The 19,934-nt window shown below is 47.1% G+C and overlaps 1 protein-coding gene across 1 annotated transcript; it reads right to left on the bottom strand.

Moving 5' to 3' along the window:
* Positions 1-12,463: 12,463 nt before the first annotated feature.
* On the bottom strand, positions 12,464-13,216 carry LOC8051793 (lactosylceramide 4-alpha-galactosyltransferase-like). Its single transcript, XM_029983710.3, has one exon. The coding sequence runs from the start codon at positions 13,214-13,216 to the stop codon at positions 12,464-12,466; it is 753 nt and encodes a 250-aa protein (XP_029839570.2).
* Positions 13,217-19,934: the final 6,718 nt, after the last annotated feature.

Here is a 19,934-nt window from a genome sequence, read left to right as displayed (position 1 = left end):
AGAGGAAACGAAACTGCCCAAACACAATATTGTTTCCTGTTTCTTAGACGACAAAAGTCCACCCTTCTTTTTCACATCTCGTTCGTCCAATATTTAAAACAGGGAAATTTAATGTTAAATGACGAAAGAACGCAGTCATTAAATATTATAATTAACTTTGAGTAAAAAAGTCCAGACAGGCTCACAAAAAAATTACGGTGCGTGCACTTTAATGCGGAACACTCGAGTATCCAATGACTGAAAACTGCGGAAAAGTGCCAGAGAATAGCGAAGTTTAGAATACGATTAAACACAAAAACTGCAATGCGCACTGGGGCAATGAGCTAGTGAATCGTCACGCTCATTGTTCCTGCGCGGATCACATATTTCACAAATTATCGTTTTATAGTCATGTTTTAAATTATTTCCGTTCTTCGTTGTCGTTTTACGAGAAAGTGGAAGAGAAAAATACCAGTTTCTATCATTGTGTGGGGTCTAAACATTTAGTGGAAGCCGCCGTCGGTCGATAGAAAGAAGCGAGAGTACCCTTTCGGTGCTGATTTGCATATTCCGGTGAATGTTCAAAAGCGCAGCCCCTATTAGCAACGAGATGTTTTAGTGGCGCCCTCGTATGGTTTCCTCTCGTGACGTCATTTTACCTTACGAACAACAAGTTCGACGGTGTTTAGAATTAGCATGGTGGAAGCTTGAGATCATTGCGCTCTTAAACCAACACTGCCAACCCCGTCAAAATTGAAGTTCGTGCATTGCTCTTATTTCTTTCAATGAGAAAACCTTTGCTGACGTCATAGTGACCATTCGGCCAATCGTGGAAGGCCGATCACAGCGACGCTTTTGATCGCGCACGTCGCCAATGCTGCGTTCACCATTAAGCTCAGACTAGAAGCTCCGCTTTAAGCGCGAGCTTTCTGCCCTTCCAAAAACAAGCGTGATCGCGCAGGCACGCTCAACCAATGCACTGCCGAAGCCAGCGAGCTCGCGTTGAAGGCGAAGCGTCTGGTCTCAGCTTAGAACGGAGTAGCAAGCGCCTCTGGGACGTTGAAGCCTTCAGGTGCTTCAACGTTCCAGTCTTCGGAGTCTCGAAAGCAAATGTTCCGCTTCAGCGCTGCTAACGAGCATGGTGGCCAGGATTTGCAGCAGGCGGGTTACATTAGGATACAAGGCCTCTGGGCAAATGCAAGTTGCCTGTACCGCTGAGACGCGCTAAGCGGTGCGGTCCCTCCACATCTGTGTCAAAACCAGTACTTCCCCAGGAAGTTCATCTAACAAAACGAATGCTCCGCACAGGCTGGAGATTGGCGACCGGCATCGTTGGCCACAACATCGCTGTCGCCTAGGGCGGACAATGCTGCCTGGCGTGAGTTTGTTGGTTCTGTTGGAGACGTTCATGACACGCTTGAAGTTGTAGGTCAATAATCATTCTTAAAAAAAAAAAGTCAAGAACTGCTTGGCTCTTGAACTCATTTTTGAAAGTCTATATACGTAGAGGAAGTTCCACGACTCACGTGCTGAACGCAAGCATGTAAACATTACCCACTTCAGCGATTAAAGAAGTCAACTAGGTACGCTTTGAAACCAAATGATTATGAGCATTCCAAAGTTGCTTCAACAGTGCATATGCTGTCGCTTTTCTCTCTTGCTTCTTTTCTTTTTCTTTTTTTTGAATGATGGGGATGTTTTTGAGTGTTTTTTTTTTGCATTTTTGTTTGCGTATTATTGAAGCTAAATAAGTAGAGGCGAGTAAACCCTAAAAAAAGACAAAACAAAAAAACAAAAAAAAACGCTAAGCTGTTAGTTATTTTGTCGTCCGGTTTTCTCCTCATTGTAGGGTTCGTAAAGTCAAAGTATTGCTATTTTGGAGTTTTGTTGCGCTGCCCTGCTTGTTGCGCTGCTCGTCGAGTCCTCGACACTCAAAGGGTAGGGGAACTTTAGTTAAGCCGCCTGCATTCCCCGAGGCGAGGCCAGCGTCCTTCGAGGTCAGGATTTCGCGGCTTTTGTGACGTCGGGAACAAAGCCATTCGCACCTGCGAGCCTGAAGAAAGGCTTTGGTTACTAACATGGCCAAGTTTGGAGAGAGCTGTTCGAAGAGCCGGAGCCGGAGATGTATTTTTCCCACAGTCCACGGAGTCCGGACAGCGTCGTCTTCGTTTTGCTTCGGTATGTTGTGGGCACAGCCCCTCGCCGTAGTGAATTGTCGAAACGAAACACACACAAAAAAATTATACTGACATTGGAAAGGGGGAAGGGGTAAAGAGGACAACCATGAAATTTCGGGAATGTTCCGACCCTTGAACCCCCCCCCCCCCCCTTCCCCCCACCCCGGTCCCCTGGCTACGCCACTGGTATGCAAATATGTTCGTGTTTTCCAAATAAAATTCAGTTGGCAGTAGCGCTTTTAGTTTGCACTACTACTTCTTTCAGCTCGGTTGTTTGTTTTTCTTGCGCTTCTAAGTATAGGCTTGTTGCAGCTGACTTCACTTCCGGCTAAACTGTAGGTCAAAACCAACACTGTCGTCTACTATCAGTGCCTTGGCGACATGTTGGAGGCAAAAAATGTTCTTCACCTGACATGAAGTGCACTCCGTAAACCCGTAGTTAGTGTACGAAGCTTTTCTGTCAAGATCATAGAGTCAACTATAATCATCTAAAGCGAAAAGTCCCATGCGTTTGGCCGCGACGGGAGGGCGATGCATAGACGCGGACATCGGCGGCCAAATTTGGCGGTTCCTATGAGCTCATATCGCTGGCGACGCATATGCACCAAGGAGCAGCCAAAAATCACCTGTAAATTGTGCACCTTTTTTTTTTTGTTTTGCAGAAAAACATTTGAATTGCGTGTTGACAAAATTAAATAAAGGTAGGCTGTATCAACTCACTTATTAAAACATCCCTGCCCATATTCTCCCCCCCCCCCGAAAAAAAAAAGCAAAAAAAAAAAAAAGAAGCAAGTAGAGAAAAAAAAAAAGTCCTTCCCCGGGAAAAGAGAAAACAAAAAAAGAAATCTGCGCCGAGCAGCGTCGAACCTGCATCGACCCCATAGCGGCGCCATCTGTTGACAGCCCGTGATACCGCGAGGAGAAACTAACTCTCGTTACAGTTACTCTCGAGTTCGAGTGAGGGTTAAGGGAGAGTATCATCGAAAGAAGCGGTGGCGAAAGAGTAACTTCGATGAAGAGAGAGTTAAAGTAGAGTAAGTTAGGGCACTTACTCTTCTTTGACACCTTTTTTTTTTAGAGTGTTTCAACAAACGAGGCCCCCATTGGCCGCTCCGCGTCAGTTTCAACGATCGCCACCCCAAGGCGCTGCGTGTCCGCGAGCCAGCGTCTCCACCGCTCCATGCCCCAGGTCAGCGCGCCGAGGAGAGCTCGCGCGCGCTCGACCGTCGACGGAAATATGCCGCGGACGGAATAAGGTAGCGGAAGAGCTGCATGCATTCTTTGGCATTCACAACTGATAAGTGCTTAGGTGTACCTCGAGCCTTTTTTCATGCTTAGCCTGACTGTCCATGCCCTTTTTTTAATCCGAAAACATTAACTGTCCCATGGAGCGAGCCGACGTCATCAGCTCTGAAGCCGTGCGAAACGGCACCCAGTTTCCCCGATCCCAAAGGCGTGAATCTAATGGATTTTGGCTTCGGTCTCATTGGGCTGGCGGTCGTTCAAACTGACGCGCAGCGGCCTCGTTCCTTGAAACGATGACGAGCGCCAGCCAATGGGACCGGGCGCACTCTTCCTGTTCTCCTCGCCGCTCTGACCTTGGACTCTTCGTCCATGCCATGGGTCAGAGCGGCGAGAAGAGCTGGGAGAGCGTGCCCTCGCCCGACGCAAATACGCCGCAGACGATACAAGCGAGCGAAAGAACGACAAGCAGCATGCTTTCGCATTGACAACTCATAAGAAGTGCTTAGGTGGACCCCGAGCCTTTTCAACCTCGACGTCTTCGGGTGGTGAGAGCTGATACCTGCTTCTTTTAGGCATTCATAAGTGGCACGGAACAGTGGGCCCGCGTGTACGCAAACCAGAAAACGGGGGCAGGAAAGCGAGCCAGATGTGAGATCACGAGGCGGAGTCCTTCCCCTGACGTCACGGTACACCTCACCCAACCAGGGCGCGGCAACCCCAGCGACGCTTCTGTTCGATTTCGGGGCTAATACAGGAACTCTAAGGGAAACGACTTCTCTGCTTCTCCTCCTCCGATGGCGCCGTCTGGCGTCAGCGATAGTTCTGAAGTAAGCAATCTCTGACAGGGGGGGGGGGGGGGAGGGAAAGGGAACGCGGCGCAAAGCGGAGGCTGCCATATTAAAACCGCTAACGTTGCCAGCATAGGTTTTGCAGCGGAGAAGTTGCTGCCATATACGGCGGACTGAGTTTTACTTTCTTTTTCGTTTTGGAACGAGAATGTATTGTTGTGTTACATAAGTCCTCCTGCATACAGACAACGAAGTTTAATTATATTTGTCTTGTTTACTTGGTTTGAAACCCTAAAAACGGGTTTTTGACGACTTATTGCTTCCATCATTTTGGAGTACGCAAGGCAGTTATCTCGCTGTTCTGGTTTCGGTTACGAAAGCAAGGCAAAACGCTCGTAGTTCTCGCCCTCAGTACACGTTGGACACCTTCCACACTTTGACACCGGATAACTTGATGAACAAGGAGCTACATTTACTTCAGAGGAAACTTTCGCCGCTTCCTCACCGTTGAGCAGCCGGATCAGCTGGCGGGAAGCCGCGGATGAAAGGCCTGAGCATCAGCAGCCTAGAGCCACTTCCAACAGCCCAAGTGCACTCAGTGCCGATGCGGGCGACGCGGGCTTCTGTCAACCCAGGGGCGGACAAAAGGGGGGGCCGACGGGGACGGCCGCCCCCCCCCCCCTCCAAACAGTCGACACCCTCCCCCCCCCCCCCCCCTGCCCCCTTCTCGAAGGCCGATTTGACATGGGCGGATCCCCCGAAATAAAACCAACTACCGGCCTGCCAGGTGGTAGGAGGCTCGGTACTCAAGGACAAGGGTTCGAAATAGGGTAGGTCATACCCTAGCAGGCACACTTGTACTCTGAACTTGGAGAACCACTCCGTCGCTTCAACCGAGACTGAAGTCCGCGGCGGCGGTTTCAAAGCACGGCTTAGAACCAAAAGTCGGCGCAGCGGCGCACATCTAGGGGCTGTCGGCGCAGTGTGGTTCTGCGGCGGTTAAAACAAAAGGCGCAACCCGAGTCCTGTATATCTTGCTTTAGGTTTTCCTCCCCCCCCAAAAAAAAAAGAAAAAAACAAAAACAAAAAAAAAAAACGGAGTTCTGGATCCGCCCTTGGGTCAACCGGTAGCCCAGCACAATCCGTGAACGTTCCAGCTCTTCGCCATGACACGGCGTTGCAGAAAGCAGGGTAAAATACAACTACACGAACCACCGAATCAAATGCAGTTATCGTAAATATTGGCTTGTGATTGCGCCTTTGTAGATCATCTTATTCGTTTTGCTGGAGAGGCGCAACCGACGGGCATAACAAAATCGTTTGCGTATTCCGCATACCTCGCAAAAGCAGTTACCCGGTCACCTTGCGAAAAGTGCGAAACACGGAGTCCGCACCGCCCTGACTTCCCAGTCTTTTACCTGCTTTAGAGCAGTTTGTACCAGCTAGTAGGTATGTCTACTGAAACTGCAACTTGAAACTAGGAGCAATGCCAGAGAGAAAAGAGACAAAGTTGGAAAAGCATGCTCGCTCTCTCCAGTTTCTGAACTCTCAAGTGATTGTATCATGATAAATTCCCCAACACCTCTTTCCAAAATAAAGAAAAACTCTATGTTCACTACGTAAAAAATGGTCTCAGTTCATGCACCCGCAGGCAGGTAGGAAACGTTGCCCTAGTTTATTCACACCGCATGACGAGCACACCAAACTCACACAAGATTTACAAGAAAGTATCGGTGGTGACTTAAGTTTCCCTGAAATTCTGTATGACCGGTCGTTTGCAGGACCGAATCATCTACTCGGGCGGTGTGCGTCGCTGTGCAAACGCCAACAACACGAAGCATAAAACGGCAGGTCTAGGACAACAATCCGGAGTCCATTGTTCAATTAAAACGACGTAATTTTGTTAAAAAACGCCCGCAGCTTTTTACTCACGGTATGCGTCGAGAATCTTCCACATTTTGAAACTGAACGAAGGAAGATTTACTTTTAAAACCGCTCGCTGCGTCCTCCCGGTCCAGCTCGACCGGATCAGCTGACGACGACGAGACTGAACCCGTTGAAATTCAACCCCACAATAACCAATTTGCGCTTCGTGTTAGTAGGGGCTTCTACCTCCAAGCACCGCACCACACACCACGAACGTTTCAACTCTTTTTCGCATCGCCGTGTTGCACCAAACCTATCTCTATGCACCAAACAGAACGAGATCGCCGAAGTCAACGGAGCGCTGTCGTGAACCTTGGCTTGTGGTTGCGCACTCGTGGACCCTGTGACTCCCTTCGCTTTCAAAGCACACCCGACGATCACGAATGATACTTTCCGTCTTCCGGGACCACCACAGGGGCACTTCTCCGATCACGTCTTCGCTACATGTGCTCGCAAACCGCGTCAAACCGAAGCTGCCGAAGCAATCCCGGCGCCATGTTGAACGTGCGTTGTTGCTAGATTTTCTCCGACCAAACAAAAACAACGAAAGCAAACCGGCTCTAGCTTCCAGCGTACATCGGCGTTGCGCCGTGGCCAGATTTTCTCCGTCAGCTCTAACTTAAAGATGACCTACAGATGCAGCAACACTGGTATTTCCATCGTAAACCGGAGACACGGAAAAATAAAAAAACGGACAAAACAACAACAAGTCTCAAACACAGCTTCTAGTTTATTTGAACACCTCAGCTCTTATATATACACAACAACCCTCCTCTCCAAAGGTCGACACACCTCCTCTCCACTCCATCAACGACATCTCAAACTGAACCAATGACACATGCTACCTCCCTTCCTTTCATACCAACCAAAAACAGACCCCTTTCCAATCCAAGAAACAGGCACTCAAACCCTGCTAACAATGAAAACACCCCCCCCCCCCCGCAAAAAAAAAAGAAAAAAAGATAGGTTTTTCGTAACCGATCAGCCACAACTGATAACAGGCCTATCGAACAGACACGGTGTTAACATTCAACCACCCCTCAAAAAAAAAAAAAAAAAAAAAAAAATTAAAGGCATAGAAAGCGTTTCAGTTCACTTCCGAAACCCAAGGACGGTGTGCTGACACAATTGCCACGCTCCAAAATACATAAAGTCTCCCTCACAACTCTCCTACCATTTTCTTTCTCTTTATGCAATACCTGGGTATCCCCCCACTCAGGCTGACAGTGATTGCAGTCTACAACATGTTTAGCTATTTCTGAATTCTGCGCATTGTCTTTTACCGCCCTTTTATGTTCCAGCAACCTATCATTCAAACAGCGACCAGTTTGGCCTACATACGACAATCCACACCGCAACGGAATGTCGTATACAACTCCTACTTGACAAGTTAAATCAGGGTTTTGGTGTTTCTTTAGGCAACCCTGACGACCACCCGAAAAGGGGGTTAAGCTTTCCAATTTATGTTGTGCCTTGAAAACTAAATTTACTCCGAACCTCTTGGCCACTGACTTCAAATTGTGAGATATTCCATGATAGTAAGGCACACAGACCACATTTTTCACAACCGGTTTTTCTACCGGAGCCGAACTGAACTTTTTTAACACCTTGAGCATAACGCTAGAAATCACATCCTGGTGATGGCCCGCTTCCACAAGACGCAACTTTTGCAACCCTATTGCCTCTCCAACGTGATGCACACATGACTTTTTACACGCGTTATCTACCACAGACGCGATTACACCCCTCTTGACTAACTTCGAGTGGCAGCTGTCAGCAGCCAACAAGGGTTTTGCCGATTCCTTACCAAACCTCCAACACAAGCCCTTTTGTGTGTGTAGTAGGAGGTCTAGATACTGAATCTTGCCCTGGAGAGTGCTTCCTTCCGTGAACGTCAAATCGTGGCACTTTTCTATTATACACTTCTTAACCGTCCCTGCTAACCCTTCCTCAAAAGAACAGATCAAAATGTCGTCTACATAGCGACAAACTACAACAGCTCCACTCGGCAAAGACCGCACAAACGCGTCAGTTTCAGGGTTGCCAGGTAGTTTCTACCTCAAACCGCCAAAAGCTAGACGATGTAGCCCAAAAGTAGCCAAATGCAAGATATTTATGTAGCCCAAAAGTAGCCATATTCTGCAGAGCCCAAAAAATTGTGCGCTCGAATGTGCGAGCTCAATTCGTAGACACTGCGTCTGCATATCTAGGGTTTAGGAGCAGCTTGCAAGATCTACGACAACTTAAAATGTATTGAACATTTTATTTCAAACACAAAAGTACAAAAACTTTTCCACGCGTGTTTTTGCAGTCACATAGCTATGAACACTCGCTCGTGCCCAGCTTACTGGCCTCATACATGATTTTCGTGTTAAAACGGGCAAAAACTTCTTCAGTGCGGTTGATGCCCTTACAGAACTCGTTCTTCCCCAGGAAAGCAAACTTTACATAAAGGACGTTTTGAAAAGTTGGAAATGACATGTTCTTCCTTAGGCTTGATTTCGAGAGGGAGATGTGGCTGAATACTCTCTCCACGGCGGCATTCGACATGGGCAGTGTCGGGAGCGCGATGGCAAGCTCGGATAGCAACGGAAACAGGGCTGCTCCTGCCCATTGATCTTGGCTTTGGTCGAAATATTCATTGTCCCAAATCTGTTGTCTTTTGTTGTGGCTCACTCTGCTTTAAGGAACTTCCATGTTTCGTGGAAAAGCCTCCTTTTGTTAAATCCGGTACAGCAAGCGTTATCGGGTGACATAAAATACTGCAGGATGTCTTGAGTTGTCTTTAGTATCATTTTTTCTCAGGTGAGGTGCGTCCTGTAGGGGGATGGTTGGAAGCTCGAGGAAATAAGAGACGCCAGTAGGAAGCACAAAGAACTTGGAGGCAAAAAATAAGAGACGCCAGTAGGAAGCACAAAGAACTTGGAGGCAAAAAATAAGCGACAATTAATGCAAAAGCGATGTCGTCGGAGCTGAATCTAGGTCACGGTAGCTCACTTGAGCTAATAGGTTCTGACATCACGCCCACGAATCTTCAGGCAGAAAATCCCTGTAAGCGGGAATCCAGAAAGGGTGGACTGTCGCTTTGTGTTCATGCGGAAACGTCTTTTGTACATCTACTCTAAACCAAGCAAAAAAAAAAAAAAAGGGCCGTGTTAGCATTTGAAATAGCCAAAAAATAGCCATATAGCCAACCGACAAATTTCGACGCCAAATGCATGACAAAGTAGCCCAATTTGGCTATTAATAGCCCAACCTGGCAACCCTGGTCAGTTTGAGATGTCGTTGATGGAGTGGAGAGGAGGTGTGTCGACCTTTGGAGAGGAGGGTTGTTGTGTATATATAAGAGCTGAGGTGTTCAAATAAACTAGAAGCTGTGTTTGAGACTTGTTGTTGTTTTGTCCGTTTTTTTATTTTTCCGTGTCTCCGGTTTACGATGGAAGTTGTTCACCAGCTCGCCTGTGCTTTTACCCTTTCTTCGTTAACACTGGTATCAAGTTTTAACATGGCGGCCCCCACGGAGCGCCGTAAATTCTGAGGAGGGTGCATTGGAAGCGGCGGCACCTTCCCCCCCCTGATCTCTGATACCGATTTTAATAAAAAATATAAAAAATCGGTCACGCATAAATGTAATGTTTCTTTTTTTTTTTTTTTAGGATGTTTCGATAGTTTTGATTATAAATGAATTATCGCAAAAGTGGTTTGCGACAGTTCGAGACGGCCACTCGCCCCCCCCCCCCCCTCGCCCCCCCCCCCCCCCCCCCCATTTCAACTTACCAGCAAAACTAAAAATCGTAATGTGCAGACAGAAAACGAGGCGAAACAGGACTCATTCCGGGCAGACCACGTCCACCTCTTCTACGATCTCAGTGACGGTGGTTCCTCGTACTTAGAAAGATAAGGACAGAGCCTCGTAAAGTCGGAATTTTTCCGTTACCTCGACGACCCCCCAGTAAAGGCGTCTCCTCTCAATGCTCCACGGCTGCCATCAAGGCAGTATTTATTTGTTTCGTCAGCGGTATTTATTCGAATCTTCGGTGGTATAATCAAGTTTTTCTCCTTCGCTAGTTCGGTATTGTGATCTAATCGACGGTGCCTTGATGATACGTACTGAAAATCTCACGCTGAAGTGTAATTCTTAGTTTACTTTTAAAGTTGGAAAATTCGCTTTCTGATGAAATAAACACGCGCAGCGCTTGAAAATCGAATTTTCCTATTTTTTGCGATATTTGCTAATTGCGATACATACGACGCTGTTTGGAATGCGTTACATCACTATATGTGCTTTTGGAGCACGGCTATGGTGCCTGGATCGCGTCTTTGACTGGCGTGTTTAGCGTCCTATCCCGCCCATACATCAAAAGTGGTCCCGATGTGGCAACAAATGACGCGAGTGTCATGCTGGTGCCTGTCGCGATCCTGGCGGTTGGCCTTAGAAATGCTGGCGAAAAGCACGAGCTAACGCGAGTGTCGCTGTCGTCACGGCGTCCCTTAAAGGACACATGCAAAGGAAAAAAAAAACATTTTTTTAGACAGCTTAGATGGAAAAAGGATGTCATAAAACGATTTTACAACGAAGAAAAAAAATTTTTAGAGCTATATTTACGGCGCTGTACGAATTTGTAGTTGGCGCTCGCGGGACCCGCCGCTGGTCACGTGGTAGGCCCGCGCGCCGCCGCGCTGCGTCGCCGCCGCACGCTGAGCGTTGTGCGAACGCCGCTTCAACGCGTTTCTCCACGCCGCCGTCACCGCCGCCGCAGAAGTTCGTCTGCTTCGGGGCGCCGCCGCCGTCGTCTGACCGGCGCGCAGGTCTATCACGTCTGCTTGCGCTTTTTCAGGAGTTTCCTTTGGGCTCTAAAAGTTACTTATTCATCTTAGTTTTTTGTTATACTTCAAACAAAGATGAATAAGTTACTTTTAGAGGCCATAGGAAGCTTCCGAAAGAACGCAAGCACCACGTGATAAATAAAGACCAGTCACGTGATAAATACAGACCACTTTTCCGCGGTGCCCGCGGGCGCCAACTACAAATTCGTTTTGCGCCGTAAATATAGCTCTGAAAATTTTTTTTCTTCGTTGTAAAATCGTTTTATGGCGTCCTTTTTCCATCTAAGCCGTTTAAAAAAAAATGTTTTTTTCCTTTGCATGTGTGTTAAGACGTCCCAAATCCGGCTGCTAAAGCTACCGTGAACTGTCACAGTGGAAAGCGACCTGCAGCAGAACAGGCATCTGCTACATACACCACAGCTGTTGGGACGCCGCCAGGGTCGCGACCGGCGACAGCATGACACTTTTATGACGTCATCAGGCGGAAATCGAGGGACCACTTTTTTGGCCGCGGTAAACACACCAGTCGGAGACGCGTTCCAGGCACCATAAGCACGGCCTCGTTGAAAAAAAGCATTTCTGTATGTATCTGTATTTGCATTCAGGGATACTTTCCCCCCGTTTGTGCAAATGTATCCCAGTGATATCCTGTTGCATAAAACACAAATCTATGTCGGTATTTGTATTCCGAGATACTTTTTTGACCACCTCCTTCCAGCCCTGCCTCAAGGGTACCCGGCAAGTTTGCGAGTATAGACGTAGTTGAGAAGATATCTAGTTTCGAACTTTTATATTAAAGTTACGACAGAAAAATAGAAACGATAGAAAAAAACTACGAACGGCTGGATCAATGTCCGAAGGTAGTTTAATTGTTATACTTGCAACTTTCTTTAGCAATTCAGAAGTGAAGACTGCGCATGCAAAGCTACGATTCACGCTTCACATGTGCATGCGCACGTGTGCCCATAGCTTTGACTCCATAGCCACAGAAAGTTGCTCGCGAGTATAGGGAGTATTCACTGGACGCCATATTTGAGGGCGCCGTTTAGAGCGCATGCTCAGAATGAGCTCGTATTTATAGGTTGCGTAGACCAGCAACATCAACGGTGTGAAATGAACGCTGCAAAAGAACTCTGGAAGCTCGCCATCAGCATGCGCTCAGCAGTCACGTACAGAGCTATGGCCACCACTGAATACTCCCTATACTACGTCGCACTGTTTTTCTGTGCTCACGGAAGAAGTAGAGTGTCCGAGCGCTACTTTCCTGGCTTTTTTGCAATAAAGCAGTTTTCCACATAGCATAAAAATAGACCTTAAGCCTTAACGCTCCGGAAGGCGTATCGTTTACTTTTCCAATAAAGTGACAAGGGAAGTTCCATCGTTCGAACATGTTCTGACTCTTGCTGTTCAAAACGCAATAGTATGTTCCGATTAATCCATCTAAAGAAGGAAAATGCAACACAAAAAGCAGCTGCGCACCAAAGCCGATACTTTTGAAGTTAGGCTAACACGAGCGAGAACTCAAAAACGACCCCCGAGTGCTCGCGCCAGTGCGTAAGTTCGAGGACAGTTGTGGGCCTCGAGGTCGTACACAGATCCAGATCCGACACGAGCATCTTTTTGATGACTCAGCGCGTTCCAGATGTGCACCAGGTAGCTCTTCTTCGTGGCCCTTCGCACGATGTCGACGTATTTACGCTCAAAAAACAGGCGCCACTTTTGGTAAGGCACGGCGTAGAACGCTTCCTCCGTATGAACTGCAACACGCGTCCCTGTTCCGTCAGTGCAGTCCAAGATTCCGGAGAGCTGTCGGTTGCAGGTGTAGTTAGACAGGGCCCTCTTGATCACACCTGGACCGTTCTGAGCCCATTTCTTGGGGTCGTAACCCTTGCTGAACTCTTCGATGCAAGTCTTGATGAAAGGGTGTCTCTTGTCGAAGATAAGAACGCCACACACTGGAGCTCCTGGCTCTTCTTCGCCCACACTGTTGCGAAGATGACCTAACCGTCTTTTTACCACGATGTCCAGGTCACAATAGATGCCACCGTACTTCCACACAAGCAAGAAGCGGATGGCGTCGCTCAGGTGCGAGATTTTGTAACGGCTTGCGTTCCAGGAGCTTCTTGAATACCATAAGTGAAGAGGGGACTCTGCGAAGAATGAGTCCGCGTCCAGTTTTTCTACCTTAAGGTTGCCGATTAGCTTCAGGGCCTCAAGCAGGGGACAAACAGTAAGATGAGACTCCTTGGCCGTTAACAGCAGTCGAATCGTCATTGACGGGTGATGGAGCGTGGCAGATTCAACAGCGCATGCCTGACGAAAGTTGATACAAGAGCTTCGGGATGACTCGACGAAGAAGAAACTTTTTCCTCGGAAATCTGAAATAACAAAACATATTTTAAACGTTAGACTTATTTCTTGACTATGCGCTGCAGGTGCTTCTGCTCAAAAAAGTCTGCTCAACATTATTCCCGACATGAATATCCGGCTTAGGGTCTATGAAGCAGCCCAAACGAACCATTCTTCGGTAGTCAAGTGTTGACGTTGAGCACACCGCAGCAAACTGTGTCCTGAAATATTGTGCTATATTTTGTCAACCCTTTCAGGAACATTCAATTAGTTCTTCAGGTGGTGTTTATATGAGTCAATTAACCTAAAAAGATTCGTCTCTGCTCAGACTATCGAATTCAATTTTAAAAATGTGTATGTCGCCGGCCACATGACCTTTTAAAAAAGCAGTATCTTTTCTGGTTGGTCATCCTCTGGTTTTTGATCACCCGTAGTAGCATCTCATCATAAGCCATCGTAAGCTGTCGTTACGCAGTCGGTTGTACTCAAAGCACAAATGTCTGAACCAGCCTGTTGAACGTCATTTGCCTCATCTTTTCATTCCCCCTTTTCTCTATGATCGGTAAGAGGCGCTTATGATCAGATCAACAAAAATTCCAGGAACAGATCTTTTCGAAAAAGAAATGGTGGCGTGGGTAAGCTGGCATAAATTTATCATTTTCTTAAACCACCTGAGACTGAGTGGAGAACAAGAATTTAACGTGGAAGACGTTGCCTTCGGTGTTTTTGTGACTAGGAAAAAAAGCTGTAAAAACAGCTTGACTGGCCCCTAGCCACCCTGAACAAGCAGTCTATAACCCCAAAAAGAAATATAATCCGCAAAGCGCGCACCCAGAAACCTCGGACTGAAAGAAACGGAGTCATGCAACCCACTGAGCACAAGACGTCTCGTAGCCAACTTTGAAGAGCTCGACTAAGCTAGAGACGTCTTTGGCTACGCGAGCCGACTATAAGACATCTTTACAATACGTCTATAAGACATATTTACAAAACGTCTCAAGATATCTTGACGTAGATGTATACTGGGATACATCTCAAAAAGACGACTCACGTCTTCGGCGTCTTGTAGCTGTCTCTAAGACGTCTAGGAGACGCCTTGCCAGACGTCTTGTAGCCCCCAAAAGAGGTACCTTCATGAAGTCTGCTGGGCGGCTACAAGATGACTGCAGACGTCTTAGGCTATCACGTCTTGCCAAAGTATGCAAGAACTCTCGCTCGCCTTGCCAAGACGTCTTTAGACGTCTAATAGACGACTTGGTGTTCAGTGGGCAAGTAGTTCGTCGCTGCGCTTTAACACAAGGTGACAGCGGTTCTTAAATAACTATCATAGGTTGTTTACAGATGGCGCCACGGGATAGATAGTAAAATCGACCGGGAATGACAATGTCCAGGCTTTCATCGGAGTGCAAACTGGATCCTCCTATTTTCCTATTGGAATACATAAAACCAAGATCTTTTCCGAGATATGTTAAGAAAGAAATTATCTTCAGGTTCGAAAAGGGGGCAATTCGATGGAATTAAAGCTCACGTAGAAAATCTCTAGCTCCAAAACTTGGAAATGAGCGAACGCGCTACGAATTTGTTTTTTATTCTCGTTTGAATAAAACCATCCCGAAGTCAATCCGTCCGATGGTTGGTGAGCAGTCGGACCAAATATTTGCCATTGGAAATATATTGGGCCTGGGGAACTCTCCAGTATCGTGGTACGCGGAGCACGGTATCGCTTTGCTAAAAGTCCCTAATCTCGCCGAAATGTGAGCACCGAGAGAGTTTGGATGATGGGCACCTCGTCATGCGGGAAATGACAGCTCCCGCGGGAGTCCAGTCAGCACGCTCCGCGAACTTCAGCCCCGAATCCGTGTTTGACGAAACTAGCGACAAAGATCACACGGCTGCTCGTTCTAGTCGCGAGTTGAAACGCTGGTCGATTACCCGACATTTTTTTCTACGACTGCCCCGTGTGAAAAAACAACAACGAAGGCGTGTTTCGTAGGTTAGCTACGTCGAGGATTAAACTTCAGCGGCATTTCGTACGAAAATCGTTGTACCCTCCCCTTTAACTGATTCGCAATATAAAGTTAGCGAGTTGCGAGCACCCGGATTCAAGGAACGAGTTACGGCTAGTTCACGCAGTCTCGTTTGCTTACGTTAAGTATACGTTACAAAAGCGTGGCAACCTGTTCAAGAAGATGACCTGGTACCTGACATTCGGGACATTAATGTTTCGACAACTTCAATGTAATGCAACAAAAAAAAAAAACAAAAAAAAAAAAACGAAGGAACCGGTGTTGCATTAACCAAACTTTACGTTTCATATCTGAGACTTACGTTGGCCGGGAACGCGGAACCGCACGTTCGAAAAGTTGGCTTCAAAATTTGGAGGCGCATCTTTGGTAGTCGCACCGTTTTCCTTACGTCGCGACTGATTTGCAAGAATTCGCGCATAGAGCAGAGTGAGCGCGACGGCGTAGCACAAAAGAGTGCACAGGATCGCGATCTGCTGCATTTCACGAGGAAATGGGCTGTGCGGGCCAAGGAAGTTGCAGGTTCAGCTTATCTCGTCGTAATCCAGTTTTGGGTGATAAAGGCTCGCTCCCGAACGGCTCCGTCTCACTCCTAGTTCGACCGCCGCCCACGCCACAAACCGACGGAGAGCAGCGCCAAAAGTGCCTCGTCACGGGGTTCTTTTTCTTTCTTTGTTCGAAGGCTAAATTTATCACGCACGAAAGTTTGCAGCTCCGCGATTGGCTCTGACTATCAGATCGTAGCATCTGCTGCTGTGGAATTTAAAGGGGCACTAACACCCCCCCCCCCCCCCCCCATTTTTTCAAATATTTTTTCCCAGGCGATATAATATGGTGTCAGAAGATTGCCCATTGAATAGTTTGGTACAGAGTCCGGTATATTTTTAATAAAACCAAGCAACGCAAGAGCTCGAAACCGAAACCTACGCATGGAGGTCAGTGAGGTACAGAGTAGAGTGGGTCGGAAGTTACGTGCTACTCCCAATTCCAACCGCGCTTTTTTTTTTCTACTCTTTCATTTTTTTTTTTTCACGCGCAGCAGGCGATGGCGTTGTGGGTACCGTTTGCCGTGCGATAGCTTTGCAGTTATGTTTGTTCCGCTCGCTGTTTATCGCTTCAAGATGATTTGTTTTGTATATCGAAGAGTTCGAATTTGACTCCGTAAGTGTGACGTCATAGGTCCAAACAAACCGTTGCTAGGGTCGTTGTTAGGGACAAATACATGTGGCTAGGCTTCGCTACGAAAACCCGACCGTTCAAAAATCGGGAGTAGGATTTAAACTTCTAAAAATCACAGATATAGAAAGCTTAAATGTCCTATATGTTTTGATAGAAGTGTGCCGACAATCGCTTGTTTCTGAAATGTTTACGATTGCGACTTCCGGTCCTCAAGATGCCTGCAGCAGACGGCGAATGCAAGGTGCCGTCTGCCACACGCCCGCCGGCCAAGCCGGCGTCGGCGTCTGAATCGTGTGAATAACGGCGATATTCTGATATTTTATTTGTTTTAAATATAATGAGTTTCAGGCATTTATAAGAATTTATAGTGGAGTGCGATGAAAAATATGGTTTATCGAAATTCCGGGCGTCGATCGAGATGATCGTCTGCTAAAGGATCGCAATGTACAGAGCGCGACACTGTTAGCGCGAACAAGCGATCGCTGGTTTTTCCAGTTTTTCTCTTTGAAACCAAGGGATGTCATTCAAGTTATTATGGACACGGAAAGACCTCATTTAGCTCTTTGGCGTAAGCGATAAAAATTCGTAGTCGCTAATACTATTTAGAAGTAAAATGCGAAAATGCGTCGATGTCGTGTTCACGCTAACAGTGTCGCGATGGGTACCCGTTAAAAAAGCACTTCAGGCGATCGGTTGAGATCCCAAATTTTGTTTGCGGACTCGCGCTACGGGAGGGCGCTTCGTACCTGGTTGTAACCATCGCGTAGAGAAAGATCCTTCTCCAGATATCCGCAATACCCCAAAGTGCGAGAGAACTGGATGAAAAACATAAGGTAAGTTTATTACAGATTATACTCGCATCGCGGGTTCGACGGAGATCTTCACCAAAAGAGCACATCCAGAAATCTTAATGTATACAAATGAAAACAAAAATACTGCGAAATTGCGATAGACATGCAATTCTTTAATGACCTGACAACCTACAAACGACTTACCTCGACGGCGTACGATTTGTTTTTTATGATGGCCTGCACTACGCCGGTAATGCACTCGAGGTCGTCGTCGTAACTGATCTGCACGACGTGGTTCCATTTTAAGGCATTTTCACCCCTCTGAACTAAGCTGGGTTCTTCATAGAAAAAACGCACATTGCGGAGGCCTCTATGGCCATGGCAATGCACTTGTTTTCGTCGCTCGTTTACCGACGCAATTTAATGAAGACGCCCGCTGCAACAGAGGCCAGCAAATCCAAAGCAAAGCGGAGTGTAATACTTCAGAAATGGCTTTCATCGTTGCAATACGACACTGAGACGACAAGAACATCTTTACAAATAGATATCAAGAAGTTAGGTTGCTTACAAAAAATTATTTACTAACTTGTAAGCAAAAATCTATCCTCATGTGAAGTCTCCATGCATTAGTCCATAGCAACGTCCCTAGCAACTGTTTGTTTGGACCCAGACGCCATGTTGTGACGTAGTCACTTAAGGGGTCAATAAGGAGCGAGTGCCCGTGGTGAATGCCCGTTTCGGCTCCGAAAAGAATAGCCCCAAGATGATGTGTGAAGAGTTGGCTCACAAGTCCTGCGTCCGAAGAAAGTGGCATTGTGCCTCAGAGTCAGCACAAGTTTCCGAAAGATTAACGGGATCGGGACCAATGGCTGACTGCAATTCCTGTAGAACATTTACGGGCACCTCGGAAACCGGACGCTACCCGATTTATATGCTTTTGTATTTTCTGCAACATGATTACATTGAGTTCGCAGGAGTCAAAAAGTAAATCCCGTACCATTTAGTACAGCAACGTTCTTTCCTCAACATGTGTTTTTTCGGTGATAATTGTAAAGAAGAAATTAAATATTGCGGAATGTTCACAAGAAAAAAAACCTGTTTGCACACTCTCTGGATTGAACCTGGGTCGGCTGCGTGTGAAGCCGACACCTTTCCACTGAGCTACTCTACAGCTTTAAAAAACCGTTTTTGACAAATCGTTTTATACGAGGCCTAATAGGGGACAACTGCCCAGCGGTGTCTTCAGCCACGAGAAGGGGCGACGACTTGCGGCATCTTCGTGCGGCTTGGCGGTCGGGCGCGTCGTACGGAATGAATCCTACATATTGAAGGTGTTTAGCGCACAAGATAGAGAGAACAAAAGCGCTACTCACAACTACGTTTACTGACAAGAAAAAAAGAGCGAAATAAAGTCTCGTGCATCTACCACCAGCCCCGCGAATGATGTGGCTCTTTCATCCAGGCTCGTGTGGGCCATTCATTGCTTGTTGAAGGAATTCTCTCTCCTTGTTTGACAGCATTACAGATTCCACACTAATAGAAGTCCTGTCCTCACGGAGGATGTAGAAGGCCTCAAGTACCTCGCGGGTCAATTTGCCTTTGTTCTTCCCCAAGATGTTGGTCTCGCCGAATAATGGTTGGCACGTGCACTCCCTGCAATGGATTGGAAGATTTCCGCCTACCGTAGGCCTTCAAGGAGTAATCATGCTCCCGGAGTCGGTCATTGAGGCATCTAGCCGTTTGGACTATGTAGCTCTTGCCACACGAAAGAGGTATCTTACAGACGACGCCCGAAGCGCATGGAAGGAATTTGTTCGCCTGCTTTTTGGTGCACTGGTGTTTTGTGCCACCCTCAGCATGCGCATTTACTCTAGGGCAAATTTTTGACATTTTTCGTGATGCTGAAAAAACTACTCTGACCCCATAGCGGCTTGCGATGTTTTTTGTTTTTTTTTTTTAAATTATGGGACATCCCGTGCAGGTACGGTATTACTACTGGCCTTGTTTTCTCGACACTGGTCTTGTTGGTCTGGAAGCCTTTTGCCTTCTTTATCAGAGCGTTTGCCACATCAGCCAATAGGGCTGACGAATAGCAGGCTTTTCTAAGCCTCTTTACTTGCATCCTGAAGTTGGCTGCAATAGTATGAAGACAGAACATCTTTAGTGCCGAAACCAGACACGTTAGAGCTATGCCCCTCTTGATGACTTTTGAGTGCGCCGGGCCATAGTCTAGAATGCCTTTCTTGGATCGTGGGCATAATGACCAACAAACATGGGTCTCACCCAGGTGGAGCGAAAGAACCAGGAACAAATACTTTTTTCTTTTGGGCACCTCAAATGTAAAGCTAAGGCCGCCTCCGTATTCAGCAAAGGTCGCCGTAATGTCTGCTGCTTGTATGTCCATACGTCCGCCATCTTCAAGAATTACCATGAAGTCATCAACATAGCGGGCGACCTTGTTCACTTTTTCTGCATCCAAGCGCACTTTCTATCGCACAGTCCACTGCTCCCAGGTAGATGTCACTAAGGACTGGGGCGACGCAGGCACCGATACATAATCTTGACTCCTGCAGATAGCACCCATCACGCCACTCAACTATCATAGACCTGAGGTAGAAATGTAACAGCTCCATAAAACACTAAATTGGT

Source organism: Ixodes scapularis, unplaced genomic scaffold (genome assembly GCF_016920785.2).
Source record: "Ixodes scapularis isolate PalLabHiFi unplaced genomic scaffold, ASM1692078v2 ptg000854l_1__unscaffolded, whole genome shotgun sequence".
Taxonomy (NCBI): domain Eukaryota; kingdom Metazoa; phylum Arthropoda; class Arachnida; order Ixodida; family Ixodidae; genus Ixodes; species Ixodes scapularis.
The sequence above is the reverse complement of the archived record's forward strand: the minus strand, read 5'-3'. Positions and strand labels throughout refer to the sequence as shown.